This window comes from Triticum dicoccoides, chromosome 6A (genome assembly GCF_002162155.2).
Source record: "Triticum dicoccoides isolate Atlit2015 ecotype Zavitan chromosome 6A, WEW_v2.0, whole genome shotgun sequence".
Classification (NCBI taxonomy): Eukaryota; Viridiplantae; Streptophyta; class Magnoliopsida; order Poales; family Poaceae; genus Triticum; species Triticum dicoccoides.
In genome coordinates, this window is record NC_041390.1 from 140,213,269 (window position 1) to 140,232,703 (window position 19,435).

The following is a 19,435-nucleotide window of genomic DNA, read 5'->3' on the forward strand; positions in this document are numbered from 1 at the left end:
GCGACGCATGTGGTTCATGGCACTCTCCACTTCAGAATTTGTGGCAGACAGCCTGTCCTCATCCTCTGTCGGAGGAGCGTCCGGTATGCGCCTTGTGCTCGCCTCCGCTTCCTGGCCAGCCGTTGGAGCCTGGCTGGTGGAGGCGCGATTGGCAACCTCTCCGGATGTAGTCCGGCGAGGTCTCTTCGTTCTGAAGATAGCACGAATGTTAAATATGCCCTGACAGAATAACACCAGGGAAACAGAGGGTGCGCTATACCTTTGCACCGGCATCTCAGTCCGGACTTCATTCCTTTTTGCCCCATGGGGCCCCGCGGCCCCTCGTTGGCTAGCCGCCGCAGGTTCGGCCTCCTGCCTCGGAAAACTCCCCTGCAAAACACGGTTGTCGTCAGAAACACCGGAATACGCGAGAGTGCAATCTCTCTCAAGGGAATGAGACTCCGGTTTCTGTCACCTGGGAGGCCGGAATTAACCCTGGGTAATCAGCCATGATGGCTACCAAGGTATTGTCCTTGCTTAGCTGATGGAACACCCCGTCGATAAGATCCACCGATATGTCTGGATCCTCTTCGGAGTCCGGATTGAGGGACCGTTCTGAGTCCTTGGGCTGTGGAGGGCGGCTGCTTATGTCCTTTACCTCCTGTCGCAGTTCCTGCATTGAAGTCGTTAGACTACCTATCTAACCATGGGAGTATAAAACAAACGGGCAAGTGCAATTGTTCACTTACCCAACTTGGAGGATCGTACATACTGAATCCGGCCTGCGGATTTACGCGGAGGAATTCCTCCTTTTCTCCCTTATACAAAGAGGATAAGATCTTTACTAAGGCGACGGCTGAGTCCGGCCCCTTACGACCTTAACGTGTGGCATCATCCTCCCCGTTGAAATCCCACATGGGGTGGACTCTATATTGAAGCGGCTGCACCCCCCGCATAATGCATGCGGCCATGACTCCAATCATGGTTAGTCCGGAATGAGCTAACCGTCTTATCCGGCCCATCAGGTAAAGGACGTCTCTGTCACTTTCTCTCTAAGAGCTCCGCGGACGCCAGCTCAAGCGTTTCTTCAATGGAGCACTGTTGAACTCAGGGAGACCGACCCGGATAGGGTACGGTAGCGGCACGTCATCTATGTAAAACCATTCCGAAGGCCAGTCCTCGGACGCCTTCTTTGGGGTTCCGGATAGGTATCCGGTCCCGGCGATGCGCCATACTTCGGCTCCGCCCACTTGATATATAGACCCCTTTTCAGAACGGGGCACCAGGCAGAACAACCTCTTCCACAGCGCGAAATGAGCCTCAACGCCTAAAAATAGCTCGCAGAGGGCGACGAAACACGCAATGTGCAATACGGAGGCGGGCGTGAGATTGTGCAGCTGGAGGCCGTAGAACTCCAGAAGCCCGCGGAGAAATGGGTGAATTGGAAATCCCAGTCCCCTTATTAGATAGGGGACGAGGCACACCCGCTGTCCTTTAGAAGGATTCGGGGTGTTCTCCGCTTGTTTTCTGTCATTATAGGTGGCGAGACCGGCTCGGACCGGGACCATGCATGCCTGAGGGAGGAATCCCTGGGCCTGAAGTGACGCTAACTTGCTATGCGGGATGGTGCAACTCTCTCAGTCCCCGGGTTTGGGACCGGAGGGGCGAGGGGAGGAGCTGCGACGGCTGGTCATGTTGGAATGGACCTTTGCTGGAAGCGCTCTGATGATAACTCGCGGAAAGGAGAAGATGTGGTTTGGACCTAAATCCCCATCCTGTTAAATAGGCGACTTGTTTATACGGCTAGGGGTGTGGATGTAAAAACACCCCGGCTTTTCGCATTTGTTTGAACACATGGAAGACGGCTATTATTGGGCATGGAAGCCGAGGAGGACTACATTACAAAAATCGGACATTATTCCTACAGGTACACAAGATTTGGAGAGGAACCTGCCTTGCAATGCCGAACAATCTGCGCGCCGGACTCATCATCATTGAAGCCTGGTTCGGGGGCTACTGAGGGAGTCCTGGATTAGGGGGTGTTCGGGTAGCCGGACTATACCTTCGGCCGGACTCCTGGACTATGAAGATACAAGATTGAAGACTTCGTCCCGTGTCCGGATGGGACTTTCCTTGGCGTGGAAGGCAAGCTTGGCGATGCGGATATTCAAGATCTCCTACCATTGTAACCGACTCTGTGTAATCCTAACCCTATCCGGTGTCTATATAAACCGGAGGATTGTAGTCCGTAGGCAATCAACTCCATACACAACAATCATACCATAGGCTAGCTTCTAGGGTTTAGCCTCCTTGATCTCGTGGTAGATCTACTCTTGTATTGCCCATATCATCAATATTAATCAAGCAGGAGTAGGGTATTACCTCCATCGAGAGGGCCCGAACCTGGGTAAAACAAAGTGTTCCCTGTCTCCTGTCACCATCCGGTCTAGACACACAGTTCGGGACCCCCTACCCGAGATCCGCCGGTTTTGACACCAACAACAAGAGTATTGATTCTTCTAGAAAAACAAGCAGAACCACAACAACCACTTGCCAACACTCAACAACAATGGCAGTCATCCCTAACTCACCAAAATCAGGAACAAAAAAGTCACTGTCACCCCACAACCTAACAACAAAATCGAAATCCACCGCTAAAAGGCAACACTACATCGTCACCATGCAAATTGGATAGAAAGTAAAATAATTAGAGGGGAAATAATATCATGCCGCACCAAAGTGAGACATCAGAGGAAGAAGAGAATGACATGAAGCGGAGACGAAGCCCTTCCCCAGGCAACATCTTAAAACAACAACACATGTACGGTGAAGACGGTGAACCAAGGCCACACCAAAGTGCCTCCAATGCCATCGCCAGCAGAAACGCCAGGGACAACCAACGACGACGATGAACAAGCAGAAGGAGAAGCTCCATGAACAACAAGCACAATGGCTACAGACCTATGTCTAGCAATATCAACCGAAATACCACCCTGGACAGCGCAACAACATACCAAGGTCCAGCGATGTCGGTTGAACCCAGACAATGCTTTCTCCCTTGTAGACAACCGAAGGGAAGCAACCGCACGACAACTATCACATGAGCGCTTTGCAGACGTCGCGACACTAACTTGACCATAAAAGCCCCCCTCACCCTGCTGCCGACCAAAATGTCTCGCTAGCCAGATAGCCCATCCCGCCCGCGTGACTCGGTCAAAATTGGCAACAACCGGCCAAATTGACGACCGCAATCGACTCTGGAGGTTCCAATCCACACGGGCCAATACTGACACGGGCCTTAATGAATTTAGGATATCTGTACCTTTAAATGCTGAGGAATAAAAGACCATTCTTAATGCTAAAATAAAATCTGTTAAAAAAACCTGGACTGTCCGATTTTACATACCTTTGTAACGTGACGTGAATCCGTAGCCATCGATATAACACCTCGTAAACCCTAACTAAACCCTTGCCGCCCCGAATCCACCGCCTCGTTTCCGGCGTCTCTCGCCGCCGAGACCCCTTTCCGGCCCCCGCCCCACCCCCTCTTTGGCTCTCTTCTCCACTCGACCAGAACAGCGCCGCCGACATCCACTCACCCGCGCACCCCCCTACCCGTCTCTCTCCGTTAGCCAGCCCCTCCACCCGAGGCGCACGCCTCCGCCGCCGCCAGCCAAGGGGATTCAGTCGACTGAATCCCCATGCCCCCTGCTACGTCCGCCCCCGATGCTCCGGTGGCCGAGGGGGACGCGGAGGCGCCGCCGGTGCCGACTTACCGGTCACTGGCAGCGCCGGTCAGCAATCCGGTCGACAAGTTCGCGCTCCTCCCTGCCTTCCTCAAGGTACCATCTGGAACTGGATTTTGGGTTGGACGGCTCCTTCTGGCCATGCAATTTCGTCTAAAATTCATGGCTCCGACGATGTAATTTAGCGGCACAGGCCGTTTTTCTTCTTTACATGCACTGATAGATTTACAGCGCGCTCATTTTTATAGGAAGTTAATGCCTTATTCTTGTTCTCCACAAATCACACCAGCTCATTCCTCGGTTGGTTTAACAGCTAATGCAGACACCACACTCTTCATGTTAACCAGCTACTGTCATCCTCGATTTAGTCGAGAGCCTATGCTACTAATAAAAGTACGAATTGATACCATCACCCCAAACCTGACCAACGTCTGCCATAAAAAAGTAGGACTGTTCTGGATTATGCTTTATCATCTTTGTTGCAGTTAGTGCTAATCAAACATATTATCGACACTGCAAGACAACACAATTAGTTAAACCCATGTTCTGGAGTATTTTCGTTTGGTGGGGTGGGGTGGGGGGATCAGGCCCTTGCCAACCGTCTGATTGCGTTGCTGGGTGCCGTTGGATCAGCCCCGTCATCATCGTCCCTGTCATCCAATTCCCTCGTGTCGAGGTGCCGCACACCAATCCCGCGGCTCCTTCCAGCACTGGCAGTGAAGACCAAAAAAGGAAGGAGCTCCTCTGCAGCACCGATCGTCGCCCCTTGCAGCAGCAGGCGACCTGACAGCACTCAAGCACCGATGACGGGCGGGGATGGGATAGGCAGCGGCCGGCACATAGAGATTGGAGAGAGATAGAGCGCCATGGTAGGAGCCTGGGGAATGGGGATAAGCTATGTGGACGCGCAAGGGAGAGAATAAGGCCACACCATTATTTCTGGAGGGCGGCGAACTGGTGGGGCCCAGGAGAAAACGTAGTGTGGCTACAGCGTGCGATCGCGATCCCGTCTGATGGTCGTGTGCCCGACTGATTTGTCTGGGATTAGCCGCCTGAGGGAAATTGTTTCCCTAGTAATAATCACAAGCAATGATGATTTTGGTGTAGATATTTTTTTAACCTTATATTATGTTTCAATACTCTGGTCTTTGGCTAATTCAGTCATATGTCGCAAAAAAAGTGTATTGCACATGCATGATAGCTAGTCTAGTCTAGACAATGTCTCACATCACTCTCTGGTTTGTTCTGCCCTAGTTTTAATCTGTGCCTGACGTGCATTCGTTTCATTCCAACTGCAACACTACAGAGGCTTGAGTTTCTCTTTGCCGCGTCTTTATTTTTTTGATGGAGGTGCCAACTACTCATTTGGTCTGGGCATCTTTTGGTTGATCCATCTGATTTGGCCCCTTTCTCTTTGTTTATGGAATCATTAGGTTAGAGGCCTTGTGAAGGAGCACATTGACTCTTTTAACTACTTCATCACCAAAGGAATCAAGAATATTGTCAGGGCAAACAACCGAATCGAAGCACGCAGTGACCCAGGCATTTATCTTGAGTATGATGTTATTCAGTTATACAGCTACTGTTTTCTTTGTGTCAAATAAGGGTTCTCTTATCGTATGTGTTCTTTTCTTTGCCTTGATGTAGGTACAAAAATATATACATCGGCGAGCCCTCGGTGCAAGTAGATTTTAGAGTTGAGACTATCACACCACACTTTTGCCGCCTTACTGATCGCACGTAAGCTTTACATTGCCTCACTTGTATCTGTCTGATGTAACTCTGTGCCAATAATTAACTGAGCATATCAATGAGCTGGAGATATGTGACGAATATCTCTCTCTTGTCTACCATGAACAGCAGAATAACTTCAAATAGCTGCTGGTTTGGTTTAATAGGCAGCCCAAGCTTGTATCTTGTCATGATCCTAAGCACAAAAAGGCTGGATAAATAGGTAGATAGTTGGAATAATCAAGTACTATAAGCGAGGGTTTTATTTGGGAGAGGGCTTGGGAAGGGAGAATATTGCCTATATAATTCAGGCCAGCCACTGCAAGATTCCTGTTGTAGAAATGTACAATGAACATTAGTATGGATGTTTCTGGTCTGCCTACATAATTGAGTTTTCTGAGCATATATTACTGAGGACAACTTAGATTTCTGAGTGAATTGGTCCTTTTCACGGGCTAGAATTTTATAAGGGTCTCTTTGAAAATTGGAATGCATGGGGTCTAAAAATACAGGAATAGGAAAAACTTAGGATTAAGATGTCATTATAATCTTATGAGAAACCAGAACACATAAATTTGCAAAACTGGCTCTTAGGATGCTCTGCAGGAGTTCAGCACGGATTTGAAGAGACAATTTTCATGCAAGAGACAAATACTTTTCAATGAGGTCCAAGCTCATATTAGAATTCCTCAAAAAATTCTATGGATTGAGCCATTCGGCAGAAATCCTTTAGGGTTCCTACAACCTCATTCTTATGATCCGAAAGGCTTTCTGTAGGAGAAATAACTATGGATTGAAACCCTACAAAGTTTTCTTGAAAACCCCTCAATGCAAAAGGTCCCTATGTTGGAAAAGCAAGAGCCTTGATGCCCAATATTCCATAGGGCAGACTAGCTGTGGAATGTGCTTTTAACTAGCTGATTCATCTAACATCAAGCTTGACCATCTTGATTGTACCGCAGTAGCACTGAATTTCATACCTTTTTTTTGCCTATCACAAGCTTCCTTTTACCTATTTTTTACCTATTCTTGCTTAATATGTTCCTTTGTTCCTTCAGATATTCTGCTCCTGTGATTGTTGATGTTGAGTACACTGTAGGAAAGACACATGCGAAACATAGGAAGGTAACACATCTAATGTCTGGCTGAAACATCCCCCCTTTCCACCCCACAAAAGAATATTTACTTATTTTGCACGCGTATATGGTACTCCTTTGTTCCAAATTAATTTAAGTTATATCTTTGTCCTAAGTCAAACTTCTTTAGTTTGACCAGGTCCATAGAAAAATATGCTCAGATCTACAACATCGAATATATATAGTATGAACTATATTTATATAAAGAATCTAATGAAACTAATTTGGTGTTGTACATGTTGATATATTTTTCTATAGAATTGGTCAGACTTATAAGTTTGACTCAGGACAAACCTAGAACTAAAATTAATTTGGAACGAAGGGAGTATGGCAGTATGCCAATGAACTCAGAAGTACCTGTTACATGCTTGGTTGTGTAGAAACTTGACCTCCTTTCGTCTTTTTTTTCTCTAGCCAAGTTTTACCATTGGGTACATGCCTATTATGCTTAGAAGTTATGCTTGTGTTCTGAACGGGAAGGACGAAGCTGAACTAGCAAGATATGGTTAGCCTTCTTATGTTCATCACTGTATATTATTTTTACGTTTCTTAGATAAATTTGCCACTCTACCTTTCTGGTTATGTTGGTGGTTTCACTATTGTGCCTGTAGGTGAGTGCCCTCTTGATCCTGGTGGTTACTTCATTGTGAAAGGAACCGAGAAGGTAACTGGAAACATTGATGCAGTTTTCTCCATTCTGCCCTGCTTTTTTTGTGTTGATAACAAGTATTCCCTGTAGCCACTACCTACTGCATGCTAAAAGTGATAGTGCTAATGCTAAGTGCTCATTCTTTGCGATGCAAGCTCCTGGCGGATTCTTATGTTAGTATTATTTATCGTGCAATATGTTTTGATTCTCAGGTCATCCTAATACAAGAACAGCTATCAAAGAATCGTATTATTATCGACACTGATAATAAAGGAAGGTACTATGTCTACTATTTTGAAATTTATTTCAGTATCCAGCTGATTGCTCTATTTTGAAGGTTTGACAACTGTTTGAAATAACATTTATTTTGTGAATTACTTGTCTTTATGACTATTCCCCTGAATTTACAATCTTGCACTAGTTTGATAATTTACTTGAAGTCATATGTATGGACACATGCTATATAAATCGATATGCCACCGTACACATGGGAGCTTTGCTGCAAAGTAAGATTAAGAGCCGATGGTGTAAACAAAGAAGGATATTTGATTTTTTTTCTAAAACGCAAGGCAGAAGCTTTGTCATGGTCCATTAATTAAGAAGATTATTGCCTAGTTAATTACGGAAAACCTGGCGGAAACAAATACAAACAAGGCCAAGCCCACTCAAACAACGACATCACAGGGCCATGCCCACTCGAATCCTGAGTGCCTGACACAACCCCACTCTCACCGATGGCACGTCGAAGATCACAAAAGCACGCCAAAAACATGTGCACAAACTAATGGTGATAGCTTGCCTCCCACCATTGCCGAAGAGAAGCCACAACTGCTATGGGAGGAGCAGACCCGGGACACTCCCGCAGAGGTGAAGATGCCTGCACTCCAGACGTCCAACATATCGCTGACCACCTTGTCGCCCACACGACCGAGGGCAACATCCATGGCGCCTCCAAGCTTTCGGGGTCGCTGCCCCAACTTCCAAACGCTTCGCCGTGCCCTGCGCAGTCCACCTGCACCACCTTTCAGGGTTGCTGCCCCGACGTACCACCGCTCACCCTCGAGGTGCAATACCGTCACACGATAGACAGCCCGCAGCCCGCAGCCAGAGCTGCACAAGGCAAACGCCTGCAGAACACAACCGCCACACCACGTAGGGACCGCCCGGACATACTGTCCAACTGTCCTTACCAGGACATGTGACCAAGTCACCTTGACTACCTTGCAGCCTTGCGCACAAGGTCACCATCGAAACTGGGCTCACTCGAAGCCCTGCCCAATAAGCTGCCGCGACACTGTTGGCCGCCGCCTCGATACACAAACCATTCGGTCCGCTGCCGCGACATTCACCAACCCCATGCAACCGCCTCAAGCCGACACTCCAAAGTGATGCCTCCAAGGAGGTCACGACGTAGACGTCGCCATTAACCGCTCCGGAAAGACCGGAGCTTAGGTTTTCACCCGGAGAGTCCATGCTCATCTTGAAGTGGGAGGAAAAGAAGCTCCATGACGGCGCCTCCAAAGAGGGAAAACGACACTTGTTGATGCCGCCGTCGCTGGCCCGATCGAGGCCGGGGCAAAGCTTTCGCCGTAGCTCCTCTCCCGTCAAGCCTCAAAGGGAGAAGGGGGCTTGCAGATCGGCAATACCCGAGAGCGCGTAGATCACTAGAGTAGGCCATGCTGCACAGGAAGCCTTCACCGCCTGCAGCCCAACCACCACATGGCGCCACACCGCAACACTCAAGCTACGAAGAATGTTGCGCCCTTCTAGCATTCGCCGCCATCGCCACCGCCGACGATGCGGGACCACCAGCCGTGGTCGGATCTGGGCGCTAGATCAACAGGCTCCCTGAATTGCCACCGCGGCAACACCTACACATATGCGCCTCCGAGGTCGAGCGCTGCCGCCAGGACCAAGCTCTGAGGCCTCCGCCCTCCACTTGCTACAAGCGCTTCCAGCAGCACCAACTGAAGTAGAGGAATCGCCCCGCCCCCGCGCGCAACCTTAGCCACCGCGGCGGCAGCAAGCTGGGAGTTGCCCCTTTGTCCCCTGGGGGCAATATAGGACGAGACCAGTTCACCTGCTGACTCCCTGCAGTAATTTTATAATGTACATGGTATGATGTGGCAGTGAAAGGTTTAATTCTTTGATGTTAGAGATTTTATAATTGTTACACAGTATGTCATTGTCTTATGGTGTTGCACATACTTTTGTGCTTTCTCAGATTTATTCAGGGCCAGTGTCACGTTTGTTCTAAAACACCACATTTGGGCTAGGTTTGATGTCTTGTTGAACATTGAAGCGAAATTATTGTCTAACAAATACTTGACACTTGTGTTATATTTTCGTTCAAGAAGAATAACCAAGCCTCTATTGATTGTACAGTTCTTCCTTAATAGTGCTCTAGTGTATTAGATATCAGGCATTATGCATAGCTTGATGTGCTGGGATCTTTGGGTACTTGTATAATTCGATCCATGTTGGTATAGTTTAAGTAACACTGATTAGGCTGCTTGTTATAGCTATATAAACCATTTGGCAAAGTATATACATGGCTAAGGCATTTTTGAATATCTGATTGATAAATACAAAACCCGACCAAGGTCTTTTCACATGATTGCCTTGTCTCCCATTAGTACTGTCAGGGAAGCAGTTCATCTCTAATCCCAACCATCCTGGTTAAAATCTTTAGCCTTTAAGTTGCTTGTTCACTCATTATTGAAGTTGCTTCTTTTTGTGTGCATGTCATTCCATTGATGTGGTTCTATATGAGGCAGTGAGCCTAGACCTTTTTGGCTGGGGGAGTGGATATGCAACCCCATCATCTGGGTTTATGTCCTCATGGACACGAATTTGTGTTCCTATTTATACTGTATATATGGGTCTCCTTACAGTTTTCTTTCGAAAAGAATGCTGTTCTGTATGTTCCATTCCCTTTCTGAGGTGCACTGCAATCCATTACAGGCCGCTTAGAATCTTATGACTTCATTTTTCTGTCATTTAGGGTAACTGCATCTGTTACTAGCAGCACACATGAAGTAAAAAGCAAGACAGTGATTTGCATGGACAAAGAGAAAATTTATCTACATCTGAATCAGTTCACTAAGCCGGTATGCAACTGATGCACTGTTGTTCTATTAAAAAGTCCTTCCATTTCATAGTAGTAGACCGTTCTACTTGACCCTTGTTTAACAATATAGTATCCACACATTTAACGAGTTCTTCAACTTCTATGTTAATTCTTTTCAAATACTTAATGGTCATGGCTTGGTGGCTGGTAATATGGTTCATTGATGGATATGCCATTTTCTCCTACGATTATAGACATGGTGAAAAAGAGCTATAGTATGGGACTGTACATGTTTTCTATGAGGCAGCTAGGTGTGCAGCTCCTTTTAAGAGATCAATCATCTCTTCTAATAGGAATAGCATGGTCTGAGTAGTCTTCTCTTCCCTGATATCACACTTGATGTATCCTTAACGATTGGGAACATGCAAGGCCTTACGTTTCTTTCCGATAATTATTAAGTTGATCATAACTGTAGTTTCCGAGCATTGAAACTTCTGCAGATTCCTATAATTGTGGTTATGAAAGCTATGGGAATTGAAACTGACCAAGAGGTTGTACAAATGGTTGGAAGAGATCCAAGATATGGTGACCTCCTATATTTGTCTATTCAGGTAACTTATTATTTTTACTTTGTTGCTTTACTTTTGTGGCTATATTATAATGATGATCCTCTCACCGTATTATTATTTGATCTTTTAGACTGTCAATTGTTAATCTTTCAGGCCGTCTGAATTTTGTTGTTTTTGCTCTATTAGGAATGTGCCACAGAGAGAATATATACACAACAGCAAGCTTTGCAGTACATGGATGACAAGGTGAAACTTCATGTTGTATTATTAAATAGCGATGAAGCAATCTAAGCTTTGGAAGAGTACATACCTTGTTTCTAACTCATGCATTTTCTTCTGCATCTGTTGAAAGAGTGTTAAGCATTTGACCAGAAATGTCTAATACTTCCCCAAGAGTAATCTGTGACACTTCTGATCTCGCAGTACTTAGTTCTTTTGAAACCGCCCCAGTCTTCTTATTACGTGATTATTTAATTACCCTACATCTATACTCAATTTGAGGAGTGTGTGTGTTTGTGGTGCTGGTGGTGGTTGGGGGGAGGGGGGGGGGAGTAGAGAGTTTCTTTCATTTTTTACTACTCCCTCCGTCCCAAAATAAGTGACTCAGTTTTGTACTAACTTTAGTACAAAGTTGAGTCACTTATTTTGGGACTGAGGGTGTATTATACTAAGGTATTTGCTGATTACCAAACTATTAAAAACCACCAGGATCTGTAGCATCCATGGGCTCTTGTCCATAGAACAACTGAAAGAATGTCTTTGATGATTTTTCATTTTGTTGAAACATGAAGTTGATGGTTTACCTAACATTAAAAAAAAACTGAATTTCTTATGTAATTGCATGCGTGTATTGAATGTTGCATCTTTTCTGAACATACACTGTGTGCTATATTTGCAGGTGACGTATGCTGGTGCAGGAAATATTAAGGTAATTATTAGTTGCAGATCATATGTTGCTTTGTTTGAAAAGTTGATGGTAATAAAAAAATATAATACAGTTACAGAATCCCATATTTCTGTTGCTAAACTGATCGTTATGGATTATTGGATTAGTAATAAAGCTTAAGTTACTGTATTTGCTCCACGTGTCAATCTATGCTTTCAGAATGATATATACTGACTCTTCAGTTTAAATCATCTGATGACTGCTCTCTCTCACTCTCACTTTCAGGACGGTCGGTCAAAATTAATCCTCCGCGATGTTTTTGTTGCGCATGTACCGGTGAGATAGATGTTTCACCTAGATTCTTCAGCCAGAATATTTTTATTCTTTCTCACATGCATGCGGTCTCTCCTGCAGGTTAACAATGGGAACTTTCAGCCAAAGTGCATATACACTGCTGTAATGTTAAGGCGAATGTTGGATGCGATCTTGAATTCTGACACCTTCGATGACAAGGCAAGTCCAGAGCTGGTCGCTGTATCATTTTAGTGAATAACTCCTAAGATCTACCAAAAACACATTCCTTTTTTGCTTCACTATTGCTTCGGTGGAATGACAATAAGAATCCATGTAAATTTCAGCCTGGGCCTAAAGAAGAATTAACTTGTTTTTTTTCTGGAAAATTAAGAACTTCTATTCATACCGTCGCAAGATTTCTATGGAAATCAGCTAATCGCAAGTTTACAGAGTGTTTATGGTGACATGTTTTTATGATGTACACTTGAGTACTGTTCACAGTAAGTTCAGTAAATTAGACTAGTTTGATCTTAGAAAACCTAGGAGTAACTTGTCTTATTTATTTCTTGGACATTATTCAATTTTGAATCCAGTCTGCTTTTACTTTTTATGCATGATTGCAAGCATGAAAGCATGCAATCTGCTGATAATCTAGGAACCAAAGATATTTCTACATGAGAAGTTGAGAACTAAGCATGGCCTATTCTCACTAGGCTCTGTTTAGACATGTTTGAAGTATCTTATATACATCAAATTTACCTGTTTGCCGCCCTGTTGATATTTCATGTTCGATTTTTTTTTCAGGATTATGTGGGAAACAAGAGGCTTGAGCTGTCTGGTCAATTAGTATCCCTGCTTTTTGAGGTATTTATTTTTCTTATCATTTCATTAGATGTTGTGCATTATGTGATTGTGTCTCTTACTGTGCTTCTTTGTGAAGGATTTGTTCAAAACGATGAATACCTATGCTGTAGACCGTATGAACAAAAACAGTGACATGGCCCGTTCCAGTCCTTTGGATTTTAGCCAGGTAATGAAAATTAGTTGCATATTATGGATGCTCACCTGGTTATTCCTTTTGCCTTTTACCGCAATAATGTTACTGTAGCGTCACACTTTGACGTTGCACACAGTTCTTGTTGCACTATTTCCTTTGAGTTGCAGTCTCTAGGTAATCCAATTATGGGCCAGTTCTTTTGGGCGGCTTAAAAAATAAGCTGCCCCTTAAATTTGTTGAGACTTCTAAAAATACAAGTACTCCCTCTGTAAAGAAATATAAGAGCATTTAAATTACTAAACTAGTGATCTAAACACTCTTATATTTCTTTACGGAGGGAGTACTTTTTTTGAAATGTCTTTGAAACCACAAGCTTGTTCAGCAGATCTGTACTTCTTTTTTCTCTAATACGAAATGAATTTGCTGTCTGCTCTTGCAATAGGAATTTGGAGGTTGTTAAGCTCTGAAGGACTTTAGAAATGAGATGACATGCATCTCAAATCCTATGCATAGGAATAGAAAAGGAGATGCCCTTTGATTCACACCATAGGATTTTTTCCATTGAGTCTAGGCTAATGTTTATTTTCCTATGAAATGTGGAGGATAGGAAGAATTCCTCCATAGGAATAGGATTTCATTCCTACAAACCAAAGAGCTCTGAAGGAATTTTTCCTATAGAAATCCTATCCTATGAAAATCCTACAAAATTCCTCCAAACCAAAGGAGGCCTTAGTTGTTTTTGCATGTCCTGAAAATACAAGTTCTGTTGGTTAAACATATAATAATATAATAGGTAAATTAGCAACTCACAAGCAAAGACTAATCTAACTCTGCAAGTGGTCGCTCTGTACCAAAGCCGCAAATTCACTCTTAACATGTGGGCGGCAGTGCAATTTACTCGTTCCATAACAATGTGCAGCAAAGTAACCATCTCTTTGCATGAACTTTTTCTCTTATACTTTACTAGTTATGTTTGGATGCTGAAAATGCCACTTTCTGCATCATGAGGCTGTATAACAAACTTGATAAACGATAACTCATATAAATTCATTACCATTTTGATCTTGCTCTGCACATTATATTGGAATGCATCTTATTTGGAGTGTTGTACCACGAATCAGGAACCCAGTAGAATAGTGAATGAGGTGATGGTGTATGAAATGTTTCGGTGTAGTTCCTTTGTAGTTCTGAAACAAACGGTGTAGTTTGGAGAAATTTACTCAAGTCGTTTGAGATGCTCGGATGTGGTATTTTAGATATGTAATTCGCTTCCTTTGCGCAGTTGATAATGCAGCAGGATGTAATAACCTCTGGTTTGGAGAGAGCTATTTCCACGGGAAATTGGGACATTAAACGATTTAAGATGCATAGAAAAGGTGTTTCACAGGTATCTACTCGTTCAACTTATGAGTCCCAATTCTCTGTTCACTGAGTTTGACACGTTTTAATTTTTTTCTACATCTATGCAGGTTCTGTCTAGGTTATCCTATATGGCGTCTTTAGGCTATATGACACGCATAACACCACAGTTTGAGAAGACCCGGAAAACAAGCGGTCCACGTGCTTTGCAGCCCAGTCAGGTGGGGACAAAGTTTAGTATGTTTGTACTTAATAAAGGTACATAAATATGTCTTTTTTTCTGTAACAGTGGGGTATGCTTTGTCCTTGTGATACACCTGAAGGGGAAGCTTGTGGCTTGACGAAAAATCTAGCTTTAATGACTCATGTTACAACAGATCAAGAGGAGGGCCCACTGAGGAATCTGGTTTGTTTTCTCTAATTCAGCTATTTTTATTTCCTTGGCTTTAATGCTTTGTATGTCCACTGTTGGCGTGTGTATGTCCACTATTGCAATATAGAAAACAATGTTATTGACTCATTACTGAATTTGGTTTTCTCCTTGTTCTTTCCTTGAGCTCTCCTTTCATGCACCCACAATTTTAGATGGCAGATCTTGGTTCAGTTCTCTTAGATTCTTTAGTGACCCTCGTAAATATTTTTATCTGTAATAACTCATGCTTTAAGACAGCAGCATTTTGCTGCTTCCAGATCAATCACGCCATGAGCATCACCGATGAGTTGCGTTTTTGCGATCTCGGTGGGGTGGAATTGGTGGCATGTTGCCACTAGTCCTGAAAACCGGAGGCTGGGAAGTCGATCTGATAAGGACAGCCTGAGCAGGTGGGTCATGGTCTCTTCTGATCGGTCACGCAAGAGACAAGCCGGTGCATGCTGCAACCCTTGCACAGTGAGCCTCTTGCCGTCCAGCAGTGGTCTTGACATGCCAATCAAATGAAGAACTTCACCCTCTTCCAGGACCTTGTTAAGCTTCAGGCTAAGCTTGGACCTTGAGATGATGCTCCCTGTAAGAGGAGGTCGTAACAAAGACTTGGACCTTGAGATGATGTTCAGCTTGTGTGGCAGTGTTGTGAGCTGCAGCACACAGACCATGAGCAAGACTTGGATGTATTGCCACAGGGTGAGCGAGCCGAGTGCCCCCTGATGTTAATGATCTATCGCCTGCCCTCTGGCGCCTCCTGCACAATAAGGCACACGGCGCTTCCTAGTGCGTCTTGAGCTGAGCTTCTATAGCTCAGGAGCAATCTTGATTCTGCCATTCGACCATCGATCCTCCTAGAAGAGTGTTGTTGTTCTGTCACCAACAACAGTCTTCAAGGAGAAAGCGAACATACTCCGCTCGTCTCTAGGAGATTGCATATCGAACACCCACCGAGGAGGTAGCGGGACTGTGCACAACGAGAGGCTAGTCGCAGTCCTTGGATACCAAGGCCACCATACTTCATTGGCCGGCACACCTTTTCCCAATTGGATGTGCCACCCACCCTGGGTGTCCACTCTGCCTATCCAATGGAATCCCTGAAGGATCTTCACTGCTTTTGAAACTTTTTACAAACTGAACATCGGAAGCTGATGAAACTGATGAAGCACGATTGCTGCAAGCACCACCTTGACAAGGGTAAGCCGTTTGCCTTCATCATCATAGGCGCCTTCCACGTAGGTACCCACTTCACAATCCGGTCTCCGAGGGGTTTGAAGGCTTCACTAGAGTGTTTTTAAATCGTGAGTGGGATCATGGGGTATTTGAAGGCTTTGCTGGAGTGTTCTCGAAGGCTTCGCTAGCACACTCCATCACCGTTGCAACATCCTCGGCTTTCTCCTCGGAGCAACCTGTGGGGGTCACCAAACAATTGGCAAAGTTGGTGTGCGGCCATCTTCTCCGTCTCCCGTCGAATCTGATCTCTACCGCCCCCGAGGAGTCGCCAGGGAGAAGGCAGACACGCCCAACCTCGGAGGAAGCCACATCACACCCTGTTGCTTTGTGGACCTCCCCGCGAATGGCAGAGCACTTGCCGTTGTGGATCTTTTGGTGAGGGGGAATTCCCTAACTTCTTTGATCCCAAATCTTCTGCCTCCAATCTACTCCGTCGTTGAAGCATGTTGTGGCAGATGCTGCCACCATCCTTTAGCTTGCTCCATGCCACCTGCTATTGGAGAAACATCGGTGTCTCTTCGCTGATGAGCTCCTTAGAAAATCTCTTTGGTCCTTGGACCGGAGAACAAAACCACCAAGCATGGTCGCTTCTTTCTTTGCCTCTTCTAGAGAGCAGGGGAAAGGGAGAACAAAAGCTCGTTTGGTCCGAGTCGCAACAATCATGTATGTTATGCTTCTTGATCAGTGCACATTAGTTCTCCATGAGGGTTTTCAATCTCTATGGCAGCCTTGTAGCCAAGGTCTTTGCCACTGGCTTGGCGAAGGCACAGATGAGACTGATGCAGTGGTAGTTTCCTGAGAAAGATGGCCTCTTGCCACTTCGAAAATAGGATTAGCAGTGCCTGTTTCATGCCCTAAAAACCACACCCTCTAAGTGAGTGCAACTCCAAAAAAGCTGCCACCACATTGCTCTTAGTGGTACCCAACTCATCTGTGAATCTGTATGGTCCAGGTGCTTTACCTCACAGCATCTCACATCTCCGCACCAAATGGGGTGTCAAGGTTCACTTAGTCTTCTACGCGTGCACCTAGAAAGTCTAGGTTAAGTGGGAATTCCTGTTGCTCTGCCGTACCAGAGAGTGAGTTGAAGTGATCAAAAGTTACATTTGCCACAGCCTTTTGGTTCGAGACTTTGAATGTTTTGAGTCAATATATGCGTTGCAATATTTTGTTTATTACTTTTCTCTCGCTTGTCTTGCACCCATTGACATATAATTCTATGTTTTGTTCATTCTTTATTGTAGTGTTTTAGCCTAGGTGTGGAAGATTTGTCACTTCTGTCCGGAGAAGAAATCCATGCACCGGGTTCATTTCTGGTCATGTTCAATGGATTAATACTAGGGAAGCACAGGCAGCCTCAGGTCTAGTTTCTTATAAACAGTACATACATCTCAAATTATTTCCCTTATTTATTCTCATAAAGTTATATATGATTCTTTCCAGAGATTTGCTAATAATATGAGAACATTCCGCCGATCAGGCAAAATTGGAGAGTTTGTAAGCGTTTTTGTAAATGAGAAGCAGGTATCGTTTGTTCTCTTGACTACTACTAGCTTAAATGGATCTTAACGCCATGCTAATAAATATTTTAGTCCTATCTGCTGATAACAAAAAAAGGTTTTTGAGAACCTCAAAACTGTACGTAGGATGGTACTAATCGAAATTTTGTTACTGGAAGCTTTCACTGCTGGATTTAATGGTCGCCGTGGGCTCTTGGCGGCATCAATTGACCCAGAGCTTTTCGGAAATAGCTTTAGAGTTTGGATTAGCTGATTTTACATATAATATTAATCTAGTTATGTATGAAGGATTGACCCAATAGGTATTAGTTCCTGCGGCCATTACACCTGCAACTAACTAAATCTGCCAGACTGATTATGCAAAGGTGATACTCCCAGATTGTGTCCTGTATCCAACTGTATGATAACTGTTGTGTTTCAGCATCCTCATATCATACACAAAGAGCTCTCAACTCTTTGTAGAGAGGGTCACTCTTCCGCCCTCTTCTTGTTTGCAAATCTATCGTACCTGAATTTTGCAATGCAAGCTGGTGTAAAGATTTCAGTCTAATGCAGCCAGTTCAGTAAATCCTTGCTAGGACCATGTTGCGACATGCCAGCCAGAAGTAGGGTTTTGCTGTGCAGTTCTGCTATTTCGAAGCTATAGCATAATATTCGCATTTGCTGTCAATGCGGGTTTATGTACCAACTACCAGTTAATCAATTGCTATGGCAAGCTTAGTTTCAATGCCATAAGGCTTGGAGGCCAAACAATTTAGTACTCTTTAAGATTTGAGTCAAAAGCTTATGCAGTATTCAGGATGTATTGCTCTCTTTCCATGGATGCACCTTATTTAGTTGCACTGTGTAATAAACACTCATTGATCTGCCTTTTCTTTCTTTATTTATAATAGAATGCGTTTGAGATACTAACCTTGTTTGTCATTATAGCATTGCATTCATATTGCCTCTGATGGTGGCCGCGTTTGTCGTCCACTTATAATTGCTGACAAGGGCAGATCAAGGGTTAAAGAGCATCATATGAAAGAACTGAGGGTTAGCAACTTGTTCTTCTTGATCTATTGTCATTTGTTTGATCTTTATCTCACAACTGATTTCACTGTAGGATGGTATTCGTTCATTTGATGATTTTCTGCGTGATGGATTGATTGAATATCTTGACGTCAATGAAGAGAATAATGCATTGGTATATCTTGATTCTTTTGTGTTTTCGTGCATGGTTCATTTATATTCTGATAAAGTGATTAAGATGATTCAAACAGATTGCATTGTATGAGCATGTGGATCAAGATGGTGTTCAAAGAAGCAGCATCACTCACATTGAAATAGAGCCAATGACCATATTAGGTGTTGTAGCTGGACTTATTCCATATCCACACCATAACCAATCTCCACGTAACACTTATCAGGCAAGGATCGGATTATTGATATACATCTCTATTATTTTTGGAATATTCTTACTTGATGTTTTCTTGTCTGCAGTGTGCCATGGGTAAGCAAGCGATGGGAAATATTGCGTATAATCAGGTAAGAAGCAGCTGGAGTTCCTTTTTCTCAGTTCAATCCTGCATTTTCTTGCTTTCCATGAATGCTAAATAAAGCGGTCTTGTTGCCGACAGTACATGCATCTAGATCATTCAAAAGCATCTAATCACATCCCTGGATAAAATTAGTTTCATTTGCATTTTGCACCATATTTGACTCTATGATGTTATGATCCTGTGGTTCTTCCTTGCTCAGTTCTTCCTTTCCTCTTGGTGTGCACTAATGTGTATTTGGAATTTTCTGTAGTTGTTTCGAGCAGATTCTCTACTTTATTTACTGGTGTACGCGCAACGTCCCCTG

At 44.3% G+C, this 19,435-nt stretch overlaps 1 protein-coding gene across 1 annotated transcript in view; it reads left to right on the forward strand.

The window, feature by feature from the left end:
• The first annotated feature begins 3,466 nt into the window (after nucleotides 1–3,466).
• LOC119316294 (DNA-directed RNA polymerase III subunit 2-like) overlaps nucleotides 3,467–19,435 on the forward strand; it is a 21,913-nt gene continuing 5,944 nt past the window's right edge. The window contains exons 1-25 of the mRNA XM_037590593.1: nucleotides 3,467–3,821; nucleotides 5,159–5,280; nucleotides 5,373–5,465; nucleotides 6,515–6,581; nucleotides 7,007–7,097; nucleotides 7,204–7,256; nucleotides 7,454–7,518; nucleotides 10,246–10,351; nucleotides 10,812–10,922; nucleotides 11,067–11,126; nucleotides 11,779–11,808; nucleotides 12,052–12,102; nucleotides 12,181–12,279; nucleotides 12,865–12,924; nucleotides 13,001–13,090; nucleotides 14,340–14,444; nucleotides 14,527–14,637; nucleotides 14,706–14,822; nucleotides 17,315–17,431; nucleotides 17,514–17,594; nucleotides 18,521–18,625; nucleotides 18,696–18,776; nucleotides 18,853–18,999; nucleotides 19,073–19,117; nucleotides 19,382–19,435. The exon at nucleotides 19,382–19,435 is cut by the window's right edge and continues 1 nt beyond it. Coding sequence (XP_037446490.1) covers nucleotides 3,681–3,821; nucleotides 5,159–5,280; nucleotides 5,373–5,465; nucleotides 6,515–6,581; nucleotides 7,007–7,097; nucleotides 7,204–7,256; nucleotides 7,454–7,518; nucleotides 10,246–10,351; nucleotides 10,812–10,922; nucleotides 11,067–11,126; nucleotides 11,779–11,808; nucleotides 12,052–12,102; nucleotides 12,181–12,279; nucleotides 12,865–12,924; nucleotides 13,001–13,090; nucleotides 14,340–14,444; nucleotides 14,527–14,637; nucleotides 14,706–14,822; nucleotides 17,315–17,431; nucleotides 17,514–17,594; nucleotides 18,521–18,625; nucleotides 18,696–18,776; nucleotides 18,853–18,999; nucleotides 19,073–19,117; nucleotides 19,382–19,435 — 2,202 coding nt within the window. The 5' untranslated portion in view covers nucleotides 3,467–3,680. The remainder of the gene's footprint in view (nucleotides 3,822–5,158; nucleotides 5,281–5,372; nucleotides 5,466–6,514; nucleotides 6,582–7,006; nucleotides 7,098–7,203; nucleotides 7,257–7,453; nucleotides 7,519–10,245; nucleotides 10,352–10,811; nucleotides 10,923–11,066; nucleotides 11,127–11,778; nucleotides 11,809–12,051; nucleotides 12,103–12,180; nucleotides 12,280–12,864; nucleotides 12,925–13,000; nucleotides 13,091–14,339; nucleotides 14,445–14,526; nucleotides 14,638–14,705; nucleotides 14,823–17,314; nucleotides 17,432–17,513; nucleotides 17,595–18,520; nucleotides 18,626–18,695; nucleotides 18,777–18,852; nucleotides 19,000–19,072; nucleotides 19,118–19,381) is intronic.